Raw genomic sequence first — 17,237 nt, 5'->3', positions numbered from 1 at the left:
CTTTTGGAATGATTTTTCAATCGTCGGATATGTTATAGGGGTAAATAATTTACTTATTATAGGGGTAAATAATTTACACTTAACACATTATAAAGTTACTTATTTATTACTCAGGTAAAATCTATCTGGTAAATCAGTCCTTACATTGAAAGTAAACGTTGAAAGTAAACAACACACATAGTATATTATATTTTATTCTTAAATTAAATACATATTATAAAATATCATAATATTTTATTACAATTATTTTGAACCGACTTCCAAACAGGAGGAGTCTAGACGTTCGCCTGTAAATATATTTTTATGTATGTTCAACGATTACTCCGCCGTTTATGAACCGATTTTCAAATTTTTTCTTTTGCTGTACATTGTATTGTTCCAAGTAGGTATCATGTTCACAAAAGTGGTGGTCTGGTGATGGAAACAATGAGAAATCGAAGTGACTCCTTGATATTCAAATGGGAACATATGGTCCCAGAAAACGTTCAAAATCTTTCGATTAATAAATTTAAAAAAGTAGTCAAAGAACGTTTTGTGCCAAAGCCAAAATGATTTCATAATTGATGGCACATCTTGGGAGTAGAATGCTGAATGACTGCTTGCAAGGCTACTTCTACATGACTTACAATTATTAATATGTATCTATCTATGTTTACATTGTATAATTTTTAGTTACAGCATTGTAAATTTTGTTTTAAAAGATAATTTTTTTCTCACTTTTTTGGTAAAAAGTGGTCGTGCGAGTTTCTTACGCCGGTTCTTCTCGTCGGCTTAGTTACCGAACCGGTGGTAGGCACCATGTATTCTGAAAATATATTTTATTTTAGATTTGTTCAGAAATAAAGCAATTTTGATTTTTTAAAACACCAACTGTAAGTATAGAAAACGTTAAGGACAGCTAAAATGAGTAAAATTATTATTTTTAAACAAAAAATTAAAACCGACTTCCAAGGCAATGACAATAGTAATATTATACTTAAATGAACTAAAAAGTATTAAATAATTCTTATTCTGTACTCAGTATAATTCTGTTCTCAATCTTCATTATTTTGCAATCGGTACCAGCTAACCTAATCACCAGTTCTCTGACAGAATAGGTATAACAGCAACTTATATACTTAGGACTGGTACCGACTTCAAAATTATGAAGATTGAGTACAGAATAAGGATTATTTAATACTTTTTAGTTCATATAAGTATAATCTTAAATGAACTAAAAAGCATTAATTGCTTATAATTGCTTATTTTTAACAATTGCTTCAGTAACAAGTGCAACAGTATGTCAAACTTACTGGCACAAATAAAGTTGGGATAGCTCCTTTAACCAAAATAGTATTTATTCTAATTTTTCTTTAAAAATTTTCAATGAAATGTTTGCTACATATTGTTGAATTTTTCTTGGGATTCCAACCAACACGCCCAATTAATTTCAGCCATTTTCCTCTTATTAGAGGATCTTGAGGGAATCTGTAAAACAAATGATTATGATATATAAATATAAACCTTCCTCTAGTTTTAGAGTCACTCTATATTATAGTAGTTATATTATATTAGCTATATTATAATATACTATTAGTTAGAATAAGATAATATGTCCTTTTAGTCCGGCCGCACATTATCCGAATTTGTGATCACTAAAATTCGGACGCCCCGACCCGCTCATACATTTTGACACGTCAGAAATTCTTTTAGTATGATGGGTCTACAACAAAATGTATGAACAGAGTGCGTTCCGCCGGGCGTCCGAATTTTTCTGATCAGAAATTTCGGATAATGTGCGGCCGGGCTTAAGGTGATAAATATAAAGGTAAATGATTAATATTTTAGATTTATGTTATTGTAAAATATCGATAAGCATATCGATAAATTTGATTCAAGCACTAGCGTATATGTAAGAAATTTTGATGAAAAATTTTTCTTCAAAATTTGTGTAATATAGGAACAATAGTACCTTTAGTTACGCAAAATATGAAAGTAAAAGGGAGGATTCACAATATTTTATTTGAAATAGAGAACTAAAGACCAGAATATAGCAAAAATAAACACATCGTAGCAATTAGGACATGAAGATTAATTACGGGTGAAATGTATATTTTTCAGGATTATTCCTATGATTTACACTGCAATCACTCACACCACAAGTTATTATTGTTATATATAATAGTATTTGTTGAAAATTACATACGATTTAAATAATAAATTGCAAATACCGAAAGGGCATAAAAACGATTGACGACTTTTGACGACCTGTCAAATAAAAGTTGTTACAATTTTCATTAGACTGCCTCTCTCTTTTCATCTTGTTATAATTCCATAAAGGATTTTCTTCTCTTTCGCACTCTTTGTTGGTCTTTAGGTATATATTATGTCTATGGTGGCTCCTGAATGACTAAATCAGTGTTGCCAGATGGTTTCGACCATAGACTTAAATAGGACAAGTGGAATAACCGCTTTATATCGGTGTATAAGCGTCAAAAGCGTGTAATTTTATGTCCTACTTAGTAGGACATAACAAAGGAGTCGGTCTGCATATTTCATGTAATAAAAGTGTTAATAAAGGTTTTTAGTGAACATTTAATGCTAGATATTGTTGAGGTCTGTGGTTCCGCTAAATAATAAACCATAAGAATGGTCAAAGAATGCCTCAAACACGAGGATTTAACATTAAATACGTAAGTTTTTAACAACGTTTGTAAGCTAAAAAGATAACTTATAAGTTTATTAATCCCTTATTCGTGCTATATAAGGCATTAGTGCTAAAAATGTCAAATCAATTAATAATTTGGCTATAAAAATTGCATAGCTTTTTACGTGTGTTTCCGGATTGTCATCATTTGAACTATAGTTAATCGATATCATGAACTAATTGACTTTCTTTCCTGTATCTTAATATGCTTCGAAATAATCGACAAATAGAAATATTCAAGAAAATAAACGCACACTACTTGTATGAAAAAAAGGCCAAAATGGCCACGCGATAACGGGCTAAGACTACATCTATACTATAATACTTTATCTATGGTTTCAAAGATTGCGCACGTTTCTTTCAACAAATTACATTTTTAATTTGTTGTTAATTATGTTTTTAACGCCCTACGTCTACGGTGACTGTTAAAAGTCAAAAGATAAGATTAAATAAGATTTTTAAGAACTGTTCACAGAGTTTTTAGAGCATACGTCTTGTTAAAAGGAAGTAAAAAAAAGTAAATGTCAAATAAAAAAATTGCGGCGGCATCGTACATGTCAAAATATAACCTAAAATTATATTAGATTTAAAATCGTAATTTATTTATGATAATTAATCTCGTATATATAAGAAATTTTGGTGTCCTCAAAATTGTTTGTATTCTTTGATTTGAAACGATGGCAGATGATGGTGAAAACGTATGTATTTCGCAAGAATTCTATGAATACCGATGATCAAAATATAGTAAATTGCTTAGATGAATGATTGGTCTCGCGCTCGCGCTACGACTAGATACCGTCGGAATACTTGAAAAATGCGGCAACAAATCATACGCCTGATAAGGCGTAAGCGCGCCAGTCGCGCCGCAAGCTTCGGGTAAGGTAGATGTGTCGATAATTTGCGAAATTTTAAGTTACGTCCGTAGCAAAATGCCAGTTTGCGTAGTGAGACTATGCAATAATAACACTACAAGAAACAAGAAAGGTACTGGCATCACATACCATCAGTAAATATTATATAAATCGTCATAAACACAGAAAATAATATAAACCTGAAAATTCGGATCGGAGTACCGCTTGATGTTCAGTGTTGCCAATTACCATAAACTAAAAATTCCCAAATTTTTCTGAGATTGTGATTTTTATTTATTTATTATATCTTATTTTTTTATATATACATAGTGGCTGAGTGGATGAGTGCATTAAAATCTCTAGCTAGGGTAGCTGGTTCGAATCCCGCCAACGGAACAAAAAGTTTTCAAAGTTCCTGGATCATGAATGTGTATTAATAAAAATGAATTATGAGTATCATATTATAATAAAAATCTTAAATACTGCCACAAGTTTATATTTTATGTAAGTACACAATACAGTAACAAATGAGAAAACAAATTTAACATTTGCTTTTTTATGACTCATTCTTTAAACTTCCTACCATTGTTTTTGTATTGTTTTCTCATCAATATTGTACCCATTATATTTCGTTGACCTAAACAACGTTGTTATTTTATCGCATTCTTTTCGAATGGACTTTATTCCAATGGTAAAGTTTATCAGGTGATTGAAAAATCAGCACTTACTATACAATAATAATAAATTACAAGACCACAGCAACTAATTTTTCCCCATTGATTGGGCACCAGTCACGTATCTGGCAACCCGATTATCTACGCACACACAACAATATTTGTGCATTGTTTTACACACACTACGATATGGAGGTGCCGCATTCGGGAATCTGTGTTTTCTAAACAGCGCGGTATGTAGTTGAGCGCGCGCACGAGACCAATCATTTATCTAAGGTAAATTGTTTACACTTTTCTTTAACAGATTTTTTTATTTTAGGTAGCTGGAATGACTGTAAAAGAGCCACTTGACCTAATACGCCTAAGTTTGGATGAAAGAATCTATGTAAAAATGAGAAATGAGCGTGAACTACGCGGCAAACTACATGTAAGTATTTACATACCCACTTTGCAGCCTTTCCAGACACTTTACCGACTTGTCGTTAAAGAAGGCGTTTGCATATTTTGTTTATTTTACTTCTATACTTAGTAGTAACTTTAAATATAGGCTCATCTATGGACAACCTCGCCCAGCGCCCTGAAGGTGGGTAGGGTGAATATTTATTCCATTTCGAGATTTCTGAAAATAAATACACTTATAGTATAATATGTTTAATCGTTCTGTTACAGCAACATCGCTATCTAAGGAAGTTGCTTAAATTAAGTAGCGTCTGTTCTGTAAATTCTCAAAATGGAATAAATAATCACTGTGTATAAAATGTATAATCTCCATAGTTACTACAGAAGTAATTTTTTGTATCATAGATTTAATAAAATAAATTAAAATCTGATATTGTTATTACCTAACCAATTACATTATCATATAATTTTGTATTCAGGCTTATGACCAGCATTTGAACATGGTTCTTGGTGATGCAGAGGAAACTATTACAACAGTAGAAATTGACGAAGAAACATATGAAGAAGTGTACAGGACAACCAAAAGAACAATTCCCATGTTATTTGTCAGAGGTGATGGTGTGATACTTGTGTCTCCACCAGTACGTGTTGGAGTGTAAGTTTAAATTTAAGCTAATTAAAATCTAAATTAAGTAAGAGAATCTTTTATTTCTTTCCCAACATTTTCATAACGCGGTCATTGTTATATGTTTTTTTACTGTGTACAAGAAGTTCCTCTTCATCCATCGGTTCAATAACAGTACCTGCCTTTGTTATTAAGCTAGGTCTGATGAGTTTTCTGTGTGCTTGTTCTGGTATAAATGTGTTTCCTATTGGTGCTCTAATAGAAGCTTCGTAATCTTTCACACTAGTGAATGGGAAAGGCAGATCGGCCACTCTATGTGCAGCTAATTTAGGATCTTTATACTCATGTATTATAACATCGCCCTTGTTTTCATCACGCCTTGGGAATTTGGGAGCAGGCTTGGCAATAAATCTGTTCTTTTTCCTTTTAGGAGCCTTGACACCTGCACCACCCCATGATCCCCAACCAGGCATAGTGAGATCAATATCTTCAGGTTTATCTTTATTTTTCTCTTCTTCTTTCTCTTGTCGAAAACTTGCAACCACATCATCTTCTTCAAATACCTCTTCAATATCTACTTTTGGTACAACTTGTTCATCATCATCTAAATCATCGAGCTCATTTTCACCACTTGGTATACTCGTATTTAAATATTTTGGTTTAACTTCAATAAATTTAGTAGGATCTATGTCAACTTTAGCCTTTTCTGCAGCTGGCTCAGTTTCTTCAAGTATTCTAGATAGTTTAGATGTTGATGTGTTTTCTACAGTATCATCAATTTCTTTAGTATTAGTCTCTATTAAGCTCTCATCTATTATCGCTTTTGCCTTTTGATTTAATTTTAAATACTCTAAATCATCTTCTTTTTTCATATTTTTTTGTTTCTTTGTTTTGGTTGGTTTTTCTAATTTACTTAATTCTTTTTTAATTTTCTTCATGTTGCTCTGTATTTTGTTAGCTATCTTGGTTTCGAATGTTTCAAAAGCTGAAGATATTTCTTCAGAGGTGATTTGTTTGGTATTCGTATTAAAAGATACAGAATCAACGGGCTCTACTATCCATGATGATGTAGATGTAACTTTCATATTTTTCTTTGTCTTTTTTTCTTTCACTGTCTTCTGGGTTACTTTTGTATTTTCTTCCTGAAATTCCTGTGTTTCAGCGTCAGATTTATTATCACTCAATTTTTTAATGCTCTCCTTAAGAGATGTTATTGATTTGTTAATATCTTGATTCTCACTATTAATTTGTTCTTCTTCAGAGTCTGAGTCACTTTCTGCCTTTTGTTTGTACATTTTATCTTTTAGATACTTTTTGTACCCAAAGTCAAATTCTGCATCAACATTAGGTTTGTTGGATTTTTTTAACATCCATGGATTCATAGGATCCTGATCAAGAGACATATCTGGAATATTCTCATCATTATCAGCATCATCATCTGAACTCTCAGCTTTTTGAGTTTTATGAGTTAAGCCTCTACTCACAGATAATTGTTCTGCCAGCTGCTGTCTCACCTGCAAAATAAATTATAATAATCTGCTAAATGACAGTTTCAAAAAGAACCAAGGCTAAAATTATATCAGCATAGTATCTGTGTAATAAGTTAACCCTTTGATTGTGGAAAAACAAGACTCATTAGAATTTCTATTGTCTTGGTCACCGGTGACCGTATGGGGCTTGATGAATTAATCTTTAGATTGAAACCAAAATATTGTTAATTTTTTATGTTTGATAAAAAAATATATAAATTCAAAGTAATAAACTATGCTCATAATTGAATCATACCTCTTTATCATATTTTGCTCTGACAAGTTTACTTTTTGCCCATTTGCCAGTATTTTTGTGACGTAAAGTGTGACGTTCCAAAGCTCTAGCTTTTTCTAATTCTTCAAGTTTTTTCAAAGCTTCCTCTGGGTTTTTAGTTTGCAAATCTTCAAATTCTTTAAGTTGCTGCTTTAGTTTTTCTTTTTTCAATATCCTGAGGAAATAATGTTACAATATAAATTTTTCATAATAATATTATGTGAGTTCAGAGTAAGTACAGTATGTGAAGCATGCAACACTGCCCAAATACAGTATCCCATTGGCACAAAAAATATATCTTTGTTTGTTATAAATCTGTTAATTTTAGTATGATTGAGTAATAAATAACAGTTTAATAATATGCTTATAAAAACATGAGCAGCACACACAAACTAGTTTATAAAAATAGTAATAACTAGCTGTTGCCCGCGACTTCGTCCGCGTGGACTTTAGTTTATAGCGCGGGGTGTCAACAAAATTTGTGTCAAATTTAAAAACTTTTAAAAACCCTGGTAAGTGGTACCCCTCTTAGGGCCGCGCTACACCGGAATGGCAGCGCTGAAAGTGCTCGCCTCGCCGCTTCCATTCCAGTGTAGCGCGGCCCTTTATTAATCAAAATACCCAAAAACAACTGTGCAGTGTGCACATAATCTATACTAATATTATAAATGCGAAAGTATCTCTGTCTGTCTGTCGCTTTCACGCCAAACGCCAAAACTACCGAACCGATTGTAATGAAATTTTGTATACAGATAGTCTAAAGCCTGAGAAAGGACATAGGCTACTTTTTTACTGGAAAAAAGGGTTGTCAGGGGGTGAAAATGCGTAAATTTGTTCAAATTAAGTTAGTTCCAAAAATTCATAAAAGATGGCGCCGTGTGTCTTCTACATCGCTGACGCTTGCTCAAAAGTCTTTCTATAACAGGTGGTATCATCTTACATTTAATTCTATGGTATTAAATAACTCAGTACTTTATCTGTGCAGTGACGTAACCTTAAACCTATCAATGATAAATAGTTTATGGGTAAAGTTGTGTAATTAGGGGGCTAAATAACTTTAAAATTTGGCATAAAATATAAAGTTTAATATAAAAAAATGAAATACTTATTGTGGGCACACTGCACAGCTGTATTGATTTAACTGTATTGATTTAATTTAGCTGTATTGATTTTTTATAAAAAAAACCCTGGTACCCCACCAGGGTTTTTTTTATAAAAGCTTTTGACACCAATTTTGTTGACATCGCGCCATAAACTGAAGTCCACGCGGACGAAGTCGCGGGCAACAGCTAGTAACTAATAAGTATGATTAGTTCTATGTTACAATGAAGTAAAAAATAAAACGCCATCTGTTGAATGATTCAACAGATGGCGTTTTATTTTTTACTATATTAGAACTAAAATGTTCATTGCATCGATATATTTCTGGATTTTTTATAATATTATACATAAAATATATTTAAGTAAAACATAAAACGCCATCTGTTTTCATATATTAGAATTAAAATGTTGATTGCATTGATATATTTTCTGGATGGAATGTAGGCCAACACGGTACACTTGAACTCCTTTATTTTAGAGCGCCTTCTGTTGTCAACTTGTCATATATATTAGAAATGCAGTAGGAGTTCTCTAAGATAAGATAGATTGATTATTATTATACCAAGTGATAATATTATTAAACATAATATTCTAACGTATTAAAAACTATAAACAAAAACATAACAACTAATAAGTATGATTAGTTCTAATTTACAATGAAGTAAAAAATAAAACACCATCTGTTGAATCGTATTAGAACTAAAATGTTCATTGCATTGATACATTTCTGGATTTTTTATAATAATATACATAAAATATATTTAAGATTTTTGAAATTTTATTTTAATACACATTCAAGACCCAGGAACATTGAAAACTTTTTGTTCCACCTGCGGGACTCGAACCCAGGACCCCCGGGATGAGCGCTGGCCACGCGCAATGCGAATTAATTTTCATCGATATTTTCATGGAAATAAGATATTTTCCCACATCAAAATGTAGCCAATGTCCTTTCTCAGACTCTAGATATAACTGTGTACAAAATTTCATTGCAATCGGTTCAGTAGTTTTGGCGTGAAACAGACAGACAGACAGAGATACTTTCGCATTTACAAATATTAGTATGGATTTGTACAAACCTGTGATATTTTTTACTTTTAATTTTACTTTGTCTTTTTGCTTTTGCTGCATGATATGATTGTTGTGCTCTCAGCTTGGCCATATTTTGTCTCTGTTCGAGCATTTCTTCATAAGACATTGGATATTTCTCTTCTTCCTCCTCTTGCTCCATGGGTGGAGGTGGATCAACCTCCTCCAGTTCTAGTTCTAATGGCGATTTAAGTTTCATTTTTGACAGAAAGTCTTTAGTTGGCTCAAGTTTTGATGGAAATTTCTTCAATGGGAATGAAACGAAGTCCACAGTTCGATTTCTAGCTACAACTGGATCCCACCTTCCCAATTTAGTCTTTGCTTGCTGGTAACCAGTAGCTCTCTTAACTCGCTCAGCTTGAGGCTTTTCCAGCGGCTTGGATAGGATTTTTGATGTCTTTTGAATGCTCTTTAACCGCTTTCCAATTTTAACATGGTGGGCAGTGTCTTCTAAAACTCTCGCAACCTGACTCAACCTTAATTTGTTGGAGTTCTTCACCAAATTAAACTCGGAGTTTACATTTGTGGGTTCGTTTCGCGTTGGCTTTGTTATATGTTGTGTTTTGTCTAGTTTTGTTATAGCATTCACTAAGCGGTCATGTTCTGACGCAACAAAATCAGTGTCGTCGTTTTCCTCCATTTTAAATAAACTTTAGTAATGTATTACTTTTATTCACAATATTATTAGATTTTTATACAAGTTCTAACCTATTTGCACCACAATTTGCACACATGAAAGCCCAAAAGTGACAAAATATGTGAAGTGACATTTGACAAACAGATGTATTTGACATTGACAGTGGCAGATACGCACCAAAGAGTAATTTTATTTTTTAAGATAGATTAATGTAGCACTTAGCGAGTTTTTAGCGAGTTGAGAGTTATGCGATACGATTATTGATATCGCTACGATAAAATGCCAATTAATGCCAAAACACATGACTGTCGATTGTGCAATCGACAGTTATGTGTTTTGGCATTAGAAAAGAAATGTATATTGCACCTAGAAATACCCTATACATCTATGTATAGATATTTGTTGCTCGCACTTAAATGGGTCGGGACTTGGGACTCGGGTCAAATGAAATTATTGTGCACGGTCTTGTTGAGCTTTAAAATACTTTATTTTAATCAACTACATAGTCAGAATCGTCATCGTTGCTAGTAACATCCACGGGATCTGAAACCTGTAAAATAATATTTCCACATTTATAACAAATGTTAAATATACGTAATATTTAGTTAAAGGCGTTATAGCACGGTTAAAGCTTATTTTAATTTTTTTATCAAAAATTGTTTCATCATCCACTTACCATTTCGTCACTGCTTACGTATTTTTCTTTTTTCTCTTTATATAAATTTGCTACAGGGTATGATTCTAATTCACTGAATATATTTAGCACCTTTAAAATGTTTTGTCGCACTCTTTCAGCATTTTCTACTATGACTTTTTTATGTGCGCTCGAATTATCGGAAGAATCTGGTGAGTTCTTTTTAGAATTTGTAATTCTTTTTCGCATTTGACGTATTTCTGGGCTGGAATTCGGGCTCTGTTGAAAAAAAGGCATACTTGAAACATCTTATATTTCTGTCTTACAATCATTTACAGCAAAAATAATTACTGAAACATCAAACACGAACAAACGTACCCCAGGAAAATTCTTATGCTCTTCAAACATTTTTAAAACTGCTATCATCTCTTCTTGAACTTGCTGTCCATTGGTCACTATTTCTTCTAGCATCTTGGTCATTCGATCTGGTCTTGTTTGGACCTCTCGGTCAGTGCATTCTACTTGGGAGACAGTAGAAGTACTTGTATTTATACCTGGGTAGGGAGTACTAGTAGATTTGATACTAGGGCTTCCAGAAAACTCCATACAGCTGTCTGAGCCGGACTGAGCCTCGTGTATTGGTGAACAATTAATTGAATTTGTTATTTCGTTCTGAAAATGAATACCCATAAAATATAGATTGTACGCGTCAAAGACGTTTTTAGATTTTGAAACACAATTTTCGTACACAATTTGATTTTGTACACCTCGCGTAAAAATACAAATATGTAATTCTTAAGATTAAATATAAAATATACCTTCACTTCTATACTGTTTGTTTTTCTGCCTTTGCTGGATACTACAATCTCACTATCCGTATCGCTGTCTGTGCTACTGTAACACACACGACTGCTACTTATTTTGGTAATCTGTAAAAAATATGTTTTTGTATAATGTAGCTGACCCGGTAAAAGTTGTTTTTCCGCATAAATTATTTTAGTACCAATATAAAGTAGATAAAAACCTATTCTCAGGCCTTACAAATGTACGTAAGTATACATATATACAAAATTTCATTCAAATCGGTTGAGCCGTTTTGGCGGAGTACGCGCACAGACATTATGACACGCGAATTTTATACAGGGTGTAACAAAAATAAGTGATAATACTTTAGGGTGTGTACGTGTTCCTTGTAGAGAGTTCACTGTGAAAGTAGCAGCGCTGAAAGACCAAAAAATTTTTTCACTTTTGTATGGGCAAGGGTCCGAGCCTCACGAGTTTCCCCATACAAAAGTGAAAACATTTTTTGGTCTTTCAGCGCTGCTACTTTCACAGTGAACTGTCTACAAGGAACACGTACACACCCTAAAGTATTATCACTTATTTTTGTTACACCCTGTATACATTTTAGAAAGATAATATATTTCTGTTAATTATAACGTAACTTGCTCAACTCAAATAGGTTAATATAAAGGCGAAATTAAATATAAGTAGGTAATATTGACAACGATTCGCGTGTCGTAGATGAAGTCAAGCTAAAAGTAAAAGAAAAGGTACAAACCGCAGCTCCTTCGGCTTTCTTCCTCCATTCCATTTTCGGCACACGTTTAGCTCTGTGTTGTTTTAAAAGCATATCCTTAACAACTTTTAGTCGAAATTCATGTTCTGAAAAAAAAAATAGTTTAAAATAAATAATTAACTCTCAAATAGTTTACTGAATATCTTGTAATATTCATTAAATATCACACGGGAACATTGACCTTTTTCAGGCTAAAGAGAGTAAATATTCTACTATTTTTATACAAAAGTATCTACCTAGGTATATAACTTACTAAAGGTCAAATCCGTTCAGTTATTTTTTGCGAAAAGATAATCATTTAAGTGTGATTTTTTTTATTTAAATTGTCATTATAATTATTGTTTATAACATAATTAATAACAAACCAGATTCTTGTATAACAATCGCACGGTGAACACTTTGATCACTTTCGGAACGCACCAATTTAATATTTTTCTTATCATGTTTAATTTTTAATAAACGTGACTTATTAACGATATCATAGTCGGGAAATTCACTATCAATGTATTGCACTAGTAGCAACATATTGCTCCTCCGAAGTCTTAACTTAGAATGTTGCAGTGCAACGGTACCCCAAGCAAACGTGATTTTTTGCCAAATGCTATTCAGTGCATTGTGCGTTTTTCTATTGAAGTCCCTAATTGTTTCCAAGTGCAAGACCAACGAATACTCTGCTCACAGGGAGTGTACGTTTAAAATACGTTTGTCCCTTTCTAAAAGTAATAGCTGGAATTGAGATTTTATAAAAATAAATTCTTATTCAATTTTTATTTCACATTAACTAAATTAATTTTGCAAGAAATGCTAATAGTTTCATTTTTACATAAAATAAACCTTTTCGTACGAATTTTTGGTTGCTCATAATAATATTATCTAGGTATGTCGTAAGTATTAAAAACAACTTCTTCATAATTTTACAAACTAGCATCATAAAGACAAAGCTCAGGTAAAATTAGAGAGGTTTTCTATTTTCATTGGGCTTATTTGAAACAATTGCCTTTAGATACTTGCAACTTTACGCTTCTAAAATATTTACAGCACTATTGTTTATTGTTCAACTTTAATCTTTAGCAATGCATAATTATCTAGCTGTAACAATTAACAGCTGTTATAAGTTTTCCGCCACGTTGAGAAGGAATTAAATTAATCATCAGTGTAAAGTACGGTACACTGTGATTTGTGAATCTTATGACTAGCTCCGAGATCTTGACCTGAGAGGTAGAAGTTTCTTGCCTCAGAGCAATTAAAAAAGTTGACATAATAATTTGACAACTATGTACAGTAAATTTAAAAACTACCTTCATTTATGTGAATTTGAAAGTGAATTTGTAAATTAATTTGCTGTAAAGTAGTAAACTTTAAGTATTTCGGAAGAATAATTACATTTTTCAACATAAAGGTACTAATAATTTTAGACCTGTTCTTTCTTTACGTGGTATCGGGCATTTTAATTTCTAGTTAGGCTTATAGCAATTGTTAATTGTTTTGAGGTAGAATAAAGAAAAGTTGTCAGATTAGATTCTTGGCATTTTTTGTATGGCCATTGTTAAGGCTTTAGGGGGTGGTCTGCAAATGGTGGTAGTTATTTTCATATTGTGTCAAAAGTAGATTCTATTCATTTTAGTATACGTCAGACTATCTTAGGTAACGGGCTTGCTTTCGGTTAATCAGTTAAAGGTTCTAATTAGTTAATTTCAAATAAAATGGAAACATTTAGCGAGCTAGAAAAGATAGCAATAAGTGTTTTAGGAAGGTGGTACGAGGAAACACAAATGAGAAAAGGTATTTCTTATATGAATATAATCATTTAGTTTAACGTGACATAATCTACATCGATCCTATATAATCCCACACTGTTTTGTATTCTTCCGTATTATATATAATTGATTGTACTGCCGGTTCTTGGTGGAAATTCATGTTGAATACTAATAAAACACAATTTTTCGTGCACTTTTTCCACGATATTAAGATATTATTATAACTTTTAACAAATTACCTACACGACTGATTTCGAAATAAATTATCATCTTACGTATTAGGTACATTAAAATATGAAATTGAATAAGTACTTACCTATTTTATATTTTTTAGCCCAAGAGTCGAAATTGAAGTTTGTTCAGGATTTAATAATAAAGGAGCATCGAGATAGATGTGCTATAGAAGATGAGTGGAGGAAAAGAGCTCAACGCGTATCGGTATGTAACTTCTTTTTTAATAAGTATGAATAATTTTATTAATTGGAGTGCCTATATAATGACTTTTTATCAATTTTATTAGAGTTTATCTGTTAAATCAGGTTTACTAATGTTTTATTATTATTATACTGTAATATGCTTGTATGCGTCAATTGTCAACCCTATTAGTACCGTACTAGAACGTACTAAATCTACAACTTTTCCAAAATTAAGGCGATGGGACGCAGCAGTACAGATAGTGAAACAGAAATTGAAAGAAGTGGAAATAACTTCAATCAGGTATACCGTTTAGCCTTTTTTATCCTCTTATCTTTGTCTCTCAAGTGGTATTTCCAACATATCAGACAAGGACAGCAATCATAAAATAAATATGCAATTGCGCACTAAAATTTAAATATTTTTCCATAGAATATTGTCTGTTCTCCGAAGATATGCACACCTCAGTCAAGCTCTGAGAGTAACAAATTCCACTGGACCCACGATGTGAAACCTGATGACGCGAGATTCCACGAGAAACTTCGTATTTCAGACTTCGAAGTACACGCAGGAAACGTACGATCTCCAGCAGTAAGTAAATACTAAATTGCTACTAACATTTTAGACATTTTAGTTTCCTTTTTTTTTTTACAAAAAAAGGGATAAAAATTGGTTGGGCATGTTTAGTTATAAAATAATAAGCAATATTATATTTTATTTATTCTAACAAAAATATTCATTTCCAATAATATTTTTATAGTCTATTGAAATTCTCAAATCACCACCATACAAGCGGACACCACAAAAATCAAGAAAAGTGCTTACGCCTGTAAACAAGATCATAAAGACGGTAAGTTTAAGAGCCCCCACAGACTGCAGACTTTTAGTCAACTGATAGTTTGATCAAACGCTTAAGAGGCCGGGTGCCATCGAAATTCTCATACCTACATACGTAATACCAAAATCTTTTTCTCATACGAAAATATTTAACATGTTTGGGTTATTTTTCAGCTTAAAATAGATATTTTTTAGCATTTAAATATTTTGTAGTAAATTTTTGTGCAGGAATCTAGGTAATTACTATTTTAAGCTGAAAAATAACTCAAACATGTTTAATATTTTCGTATGAGAAAATTATTTTGGTATTACGTATGTATGAGAATTTCGATGGCACCCGGCCCCTTCATCAGAACGAATATGTTATATGTATGAAGGTGCGCACAATAAACGATAATAATGTACATACTGAAACCCCAATTTAGTCAAACTATCGGCCGACTAAAAGTCTGTTGTCTCATGTCTGCGGGGGCTCTTACGCAGACAAAAACTTTTTATATAGACCTATTTTTTATTAATTAGGGTAAAAAAATTATATGATTTAAATTTGCAGGAAGTTACAAGTTGTTACAAAACCAGTAAAGTTACGCCTGTTACTCCCGCCAAAAATAAAGAAAACATGGTAAGAACGACTGAAAGTAGATATTTATCGCAAATAATATCTTGTATACTTTTCGTAACCACTAGGTAGCTTAATAATTTTTTAAAATTAAATTTTTTTTTTGTATACAGGTTGCCATTGGGAGCGGCAGAACCCTGATTCCTAAACATGTGTATGATAGTCTGGACTGGAATTCATACACCAGTGTTACTCGCAAGCTATTGCAAGCGACTTTTACAAGAGAGTGAGTATTCTACATCTAAATTATAAATTACAGCCAAGCTTTGAGTTTTTTATTATTTTAATATTTTTTTTTATTACAGAACTTTGTCTACGCACAGTCTCAGTGGCAGACCTTCGCCGGCATTTGCTCATAAGCCAGTAAAAAAGCAGTTGAACAGAGTTATAATAGAAGATATTGTGGCGACTGTATCCAAAAATTGTCGGATTCAAGAAAAATTTGTACGGTGAGATTTAAAATTAATTTTGTATTTTTTTAGTACATTGGTGTATAGTAGCACCTGACTAACTATCTTCCTAAACGTTCTAGTTTTAGTTTCTTTTTAAGGCTCAAAAATATAAAGAAACAGACCATAAATATTTTAGTTACTAAAAAAAATATTTATTTAGGACATGCATCACCGTCAAATGTGCCGATGAAGCCAAAATGCTCCGACTCCGAAGAGGTCATCGTGGTGCTGACTGCTAGGAGGAAAACATTTGTCAAAAATGAGATAGATTACCTATACATTCCTGGCATCAAATTCTATCAAAACCGTTTATGATCTCCATTCTGCAAGATCGATTTCATAGAAATAAAAAATATAAATAAAAAACAAATACGATAGAGATCATTAACTTTGTTGATAGAATATTGTGTGAAGTTAAATAGGAAATCTGTAAAGTAGTTTTTAATATTTTCATAAAGTGGTTATACAACACAGTAGATTTATAGAAGGCTTCAGGGCGAAAGTGTAATATTAATCACTGTATGGATATGATGGGTTGCTAGTAGGTATGCGATGAGGTCCGTATATAATGAAAATCTAGACTTACTGATACAGCAGGTTATATTGTCCAAGCACAAACACTAGGTTCATATCTATAGTTCGAAAGAAGGTGCAGAACAGGGAATGAAAAAGCACAGTATGATATAGCACGAAATGATATTATAAAGAGTTCAAGCACAGGATAGTGATTTAGCGAAATATTTAAGCTGCGGCGAACAAGCGAGTGACATGCGCTCCGCGTCAGTATCGGGGAGTGACTGGGGAGGTTCTAGAAAACATGCGCGCGCGCCGCTCCGGCGGGACCGGTTATATCGATAGTGCGAGGCACTGCTCGATAAACCGCTATCGATAATTTGTCGTATCGATATCGACCATCTGGTATACATTTAGTTTAATTAATAAATAAAATATATAGTTGTAAATATGTAAAATATGTATACGTAAAATTGTAAATATAGATAAGAAAGTGTATATTATGTGCTTGTAAATATTGTAAATATAAAATCTAAAAATGTAAATAAAGAAATATAAAATGAATAA

General features: G+C 32.4%; 4 protein-coding genes across 5 annotated transcripts; 2 read left to right on the top strand and 2 right to left on the bottom strand.

Moving 5' to 3' along the window:
• Positions 1 to 3,245: 3,245 nt before the first annotated feature.
• Positions 3,246 to 5,306, top strand: LOC121735407 (U6 snRNA-associated Sm-like protein LSm3). Its single transcript, XM_042126233.1, has 3 exons — positions 3,246 to 3,384; positions 4,531 to 4,638; positions 5,090 to 5,306. The coding sequence occupies exons 1-3, from the start codon at positions 3,364 to 3,366 to the stop codon at positions 5,267 to 5,269; spliced, it is 309 nt and encodes a 102-aa protein (XP_041982167.1). The 5' UTR covers positions 3,246 to 3,363; the 3' UTR covers positions 5,270 to 5,306.
• LOC121735406 (U3 small nucleolar RNA-associated protein 14 homolog A) lies at positions 5,299 to 9,986 on the bottom strand. The gene is made up of 3 exons (XM_042126232.1): positions 9,219 to 9,986; positions 7,021 to 7,213; positions 5,299 to 6,749 (listed from the first exon to the last, which is right to left on the bottom strand). The coding sequence occupies exons 1-3, from the start codon at positions 9,866 to 9,868 to the stop codon at positions 5,316 to 5,318; spliced, it is 2,277 nt and encodes a 758-aa protein (XP_041982166.1). The 5' UTR covers positions 9,869 to 9,986; the 3' UTR covers positions 5,299 to 5,315.
• A 341-nt stretch (positions 9,987 to 10,327) lies between these two features.
• On the bottom strand, positions 10,328 to 12,935 carry LOC121735427. Its single transcript, XM_042126263.1, has 7 exons — positions 12,913 to 12,935; positions 12,444 to 12,804; positions 12,061 to 12,164; positions 11,318 to 11,428; positions 10,878 to 11,171; positions 10,542 to 10,778; positions 10,328 to 10,415 (listed from the first exon to the last, which is right to left on the bottom strand). Exons 2-7 carry the CDS (start codon positions 12,601 to 12,603, stop codon positions 10,356 to 10,358), a joined length of 966 nt encoding a protein of 321 aa, XP_041982197.1. The 5' UTR covers positions 12,604 to 12,804; positions 12,913 to 12,935; the 3' UTR covers positions 10,328 to 10,355.
• A 716-nt stretch (positions 12,936 to 13,651) lies between these two features.
• LOC121735428 lies at positions 13,652 to 16,680 on the top strand. Of its 2 annotated transcripts, XM_042126264.1 has the most exons (9): positions 13,652 to 13,860; positions 14,170 to 14,273; positions 14,487 to 14,552; positions 14,682 to 14,840; positions 15,010 to 15,099; positions 15,640 to 15,708; positions 15,819 to 15,931; positions 16,011 to 16,154; positions 16,318 to 16,680. In XM_042126264.1, exons 1-9 carry the CDS (start codon positions 13,782 to 13,784, stop codon positions 16,394 to 16,396), a joined length of 903 nt encoding a protein of 300 aa, XP_041982198.1. In that variant the 5' UTR covers positions 13,652 to 13,781; the 3' UTR covers positions 16,397 to 16,680. The 2 variants fall into 2 exon arrangements, with proteins under 2 accessions (XP_041982198.1, XP_041982199.1); XM_042126265.1 differs by lacking the exon at positions 14,487 to 14,552.
• The last annotated feature ends 557 nt before the right edge of the window (positions 16,681 to 17,237 follow it).

The sequence above is a fragment of the Aricia agestis genome, chromosome 17 (assembly GCF_905147365.1).
Source record: "Aricia agestis chromosome 17, ilAriAges1.1, whole genome shotgun sequence".
In the NCBI taxonomy this organism is placed as follows: domain Eukaryota; kingdom Metazoa; phylum Arthropoda; class Insecta; order Lepidoptera; family Lycaenidae; genus Aricia; species Aricia agestis.
This window is presented reverse-complemented; position numbering and strand designations above follow the sequence as displayed.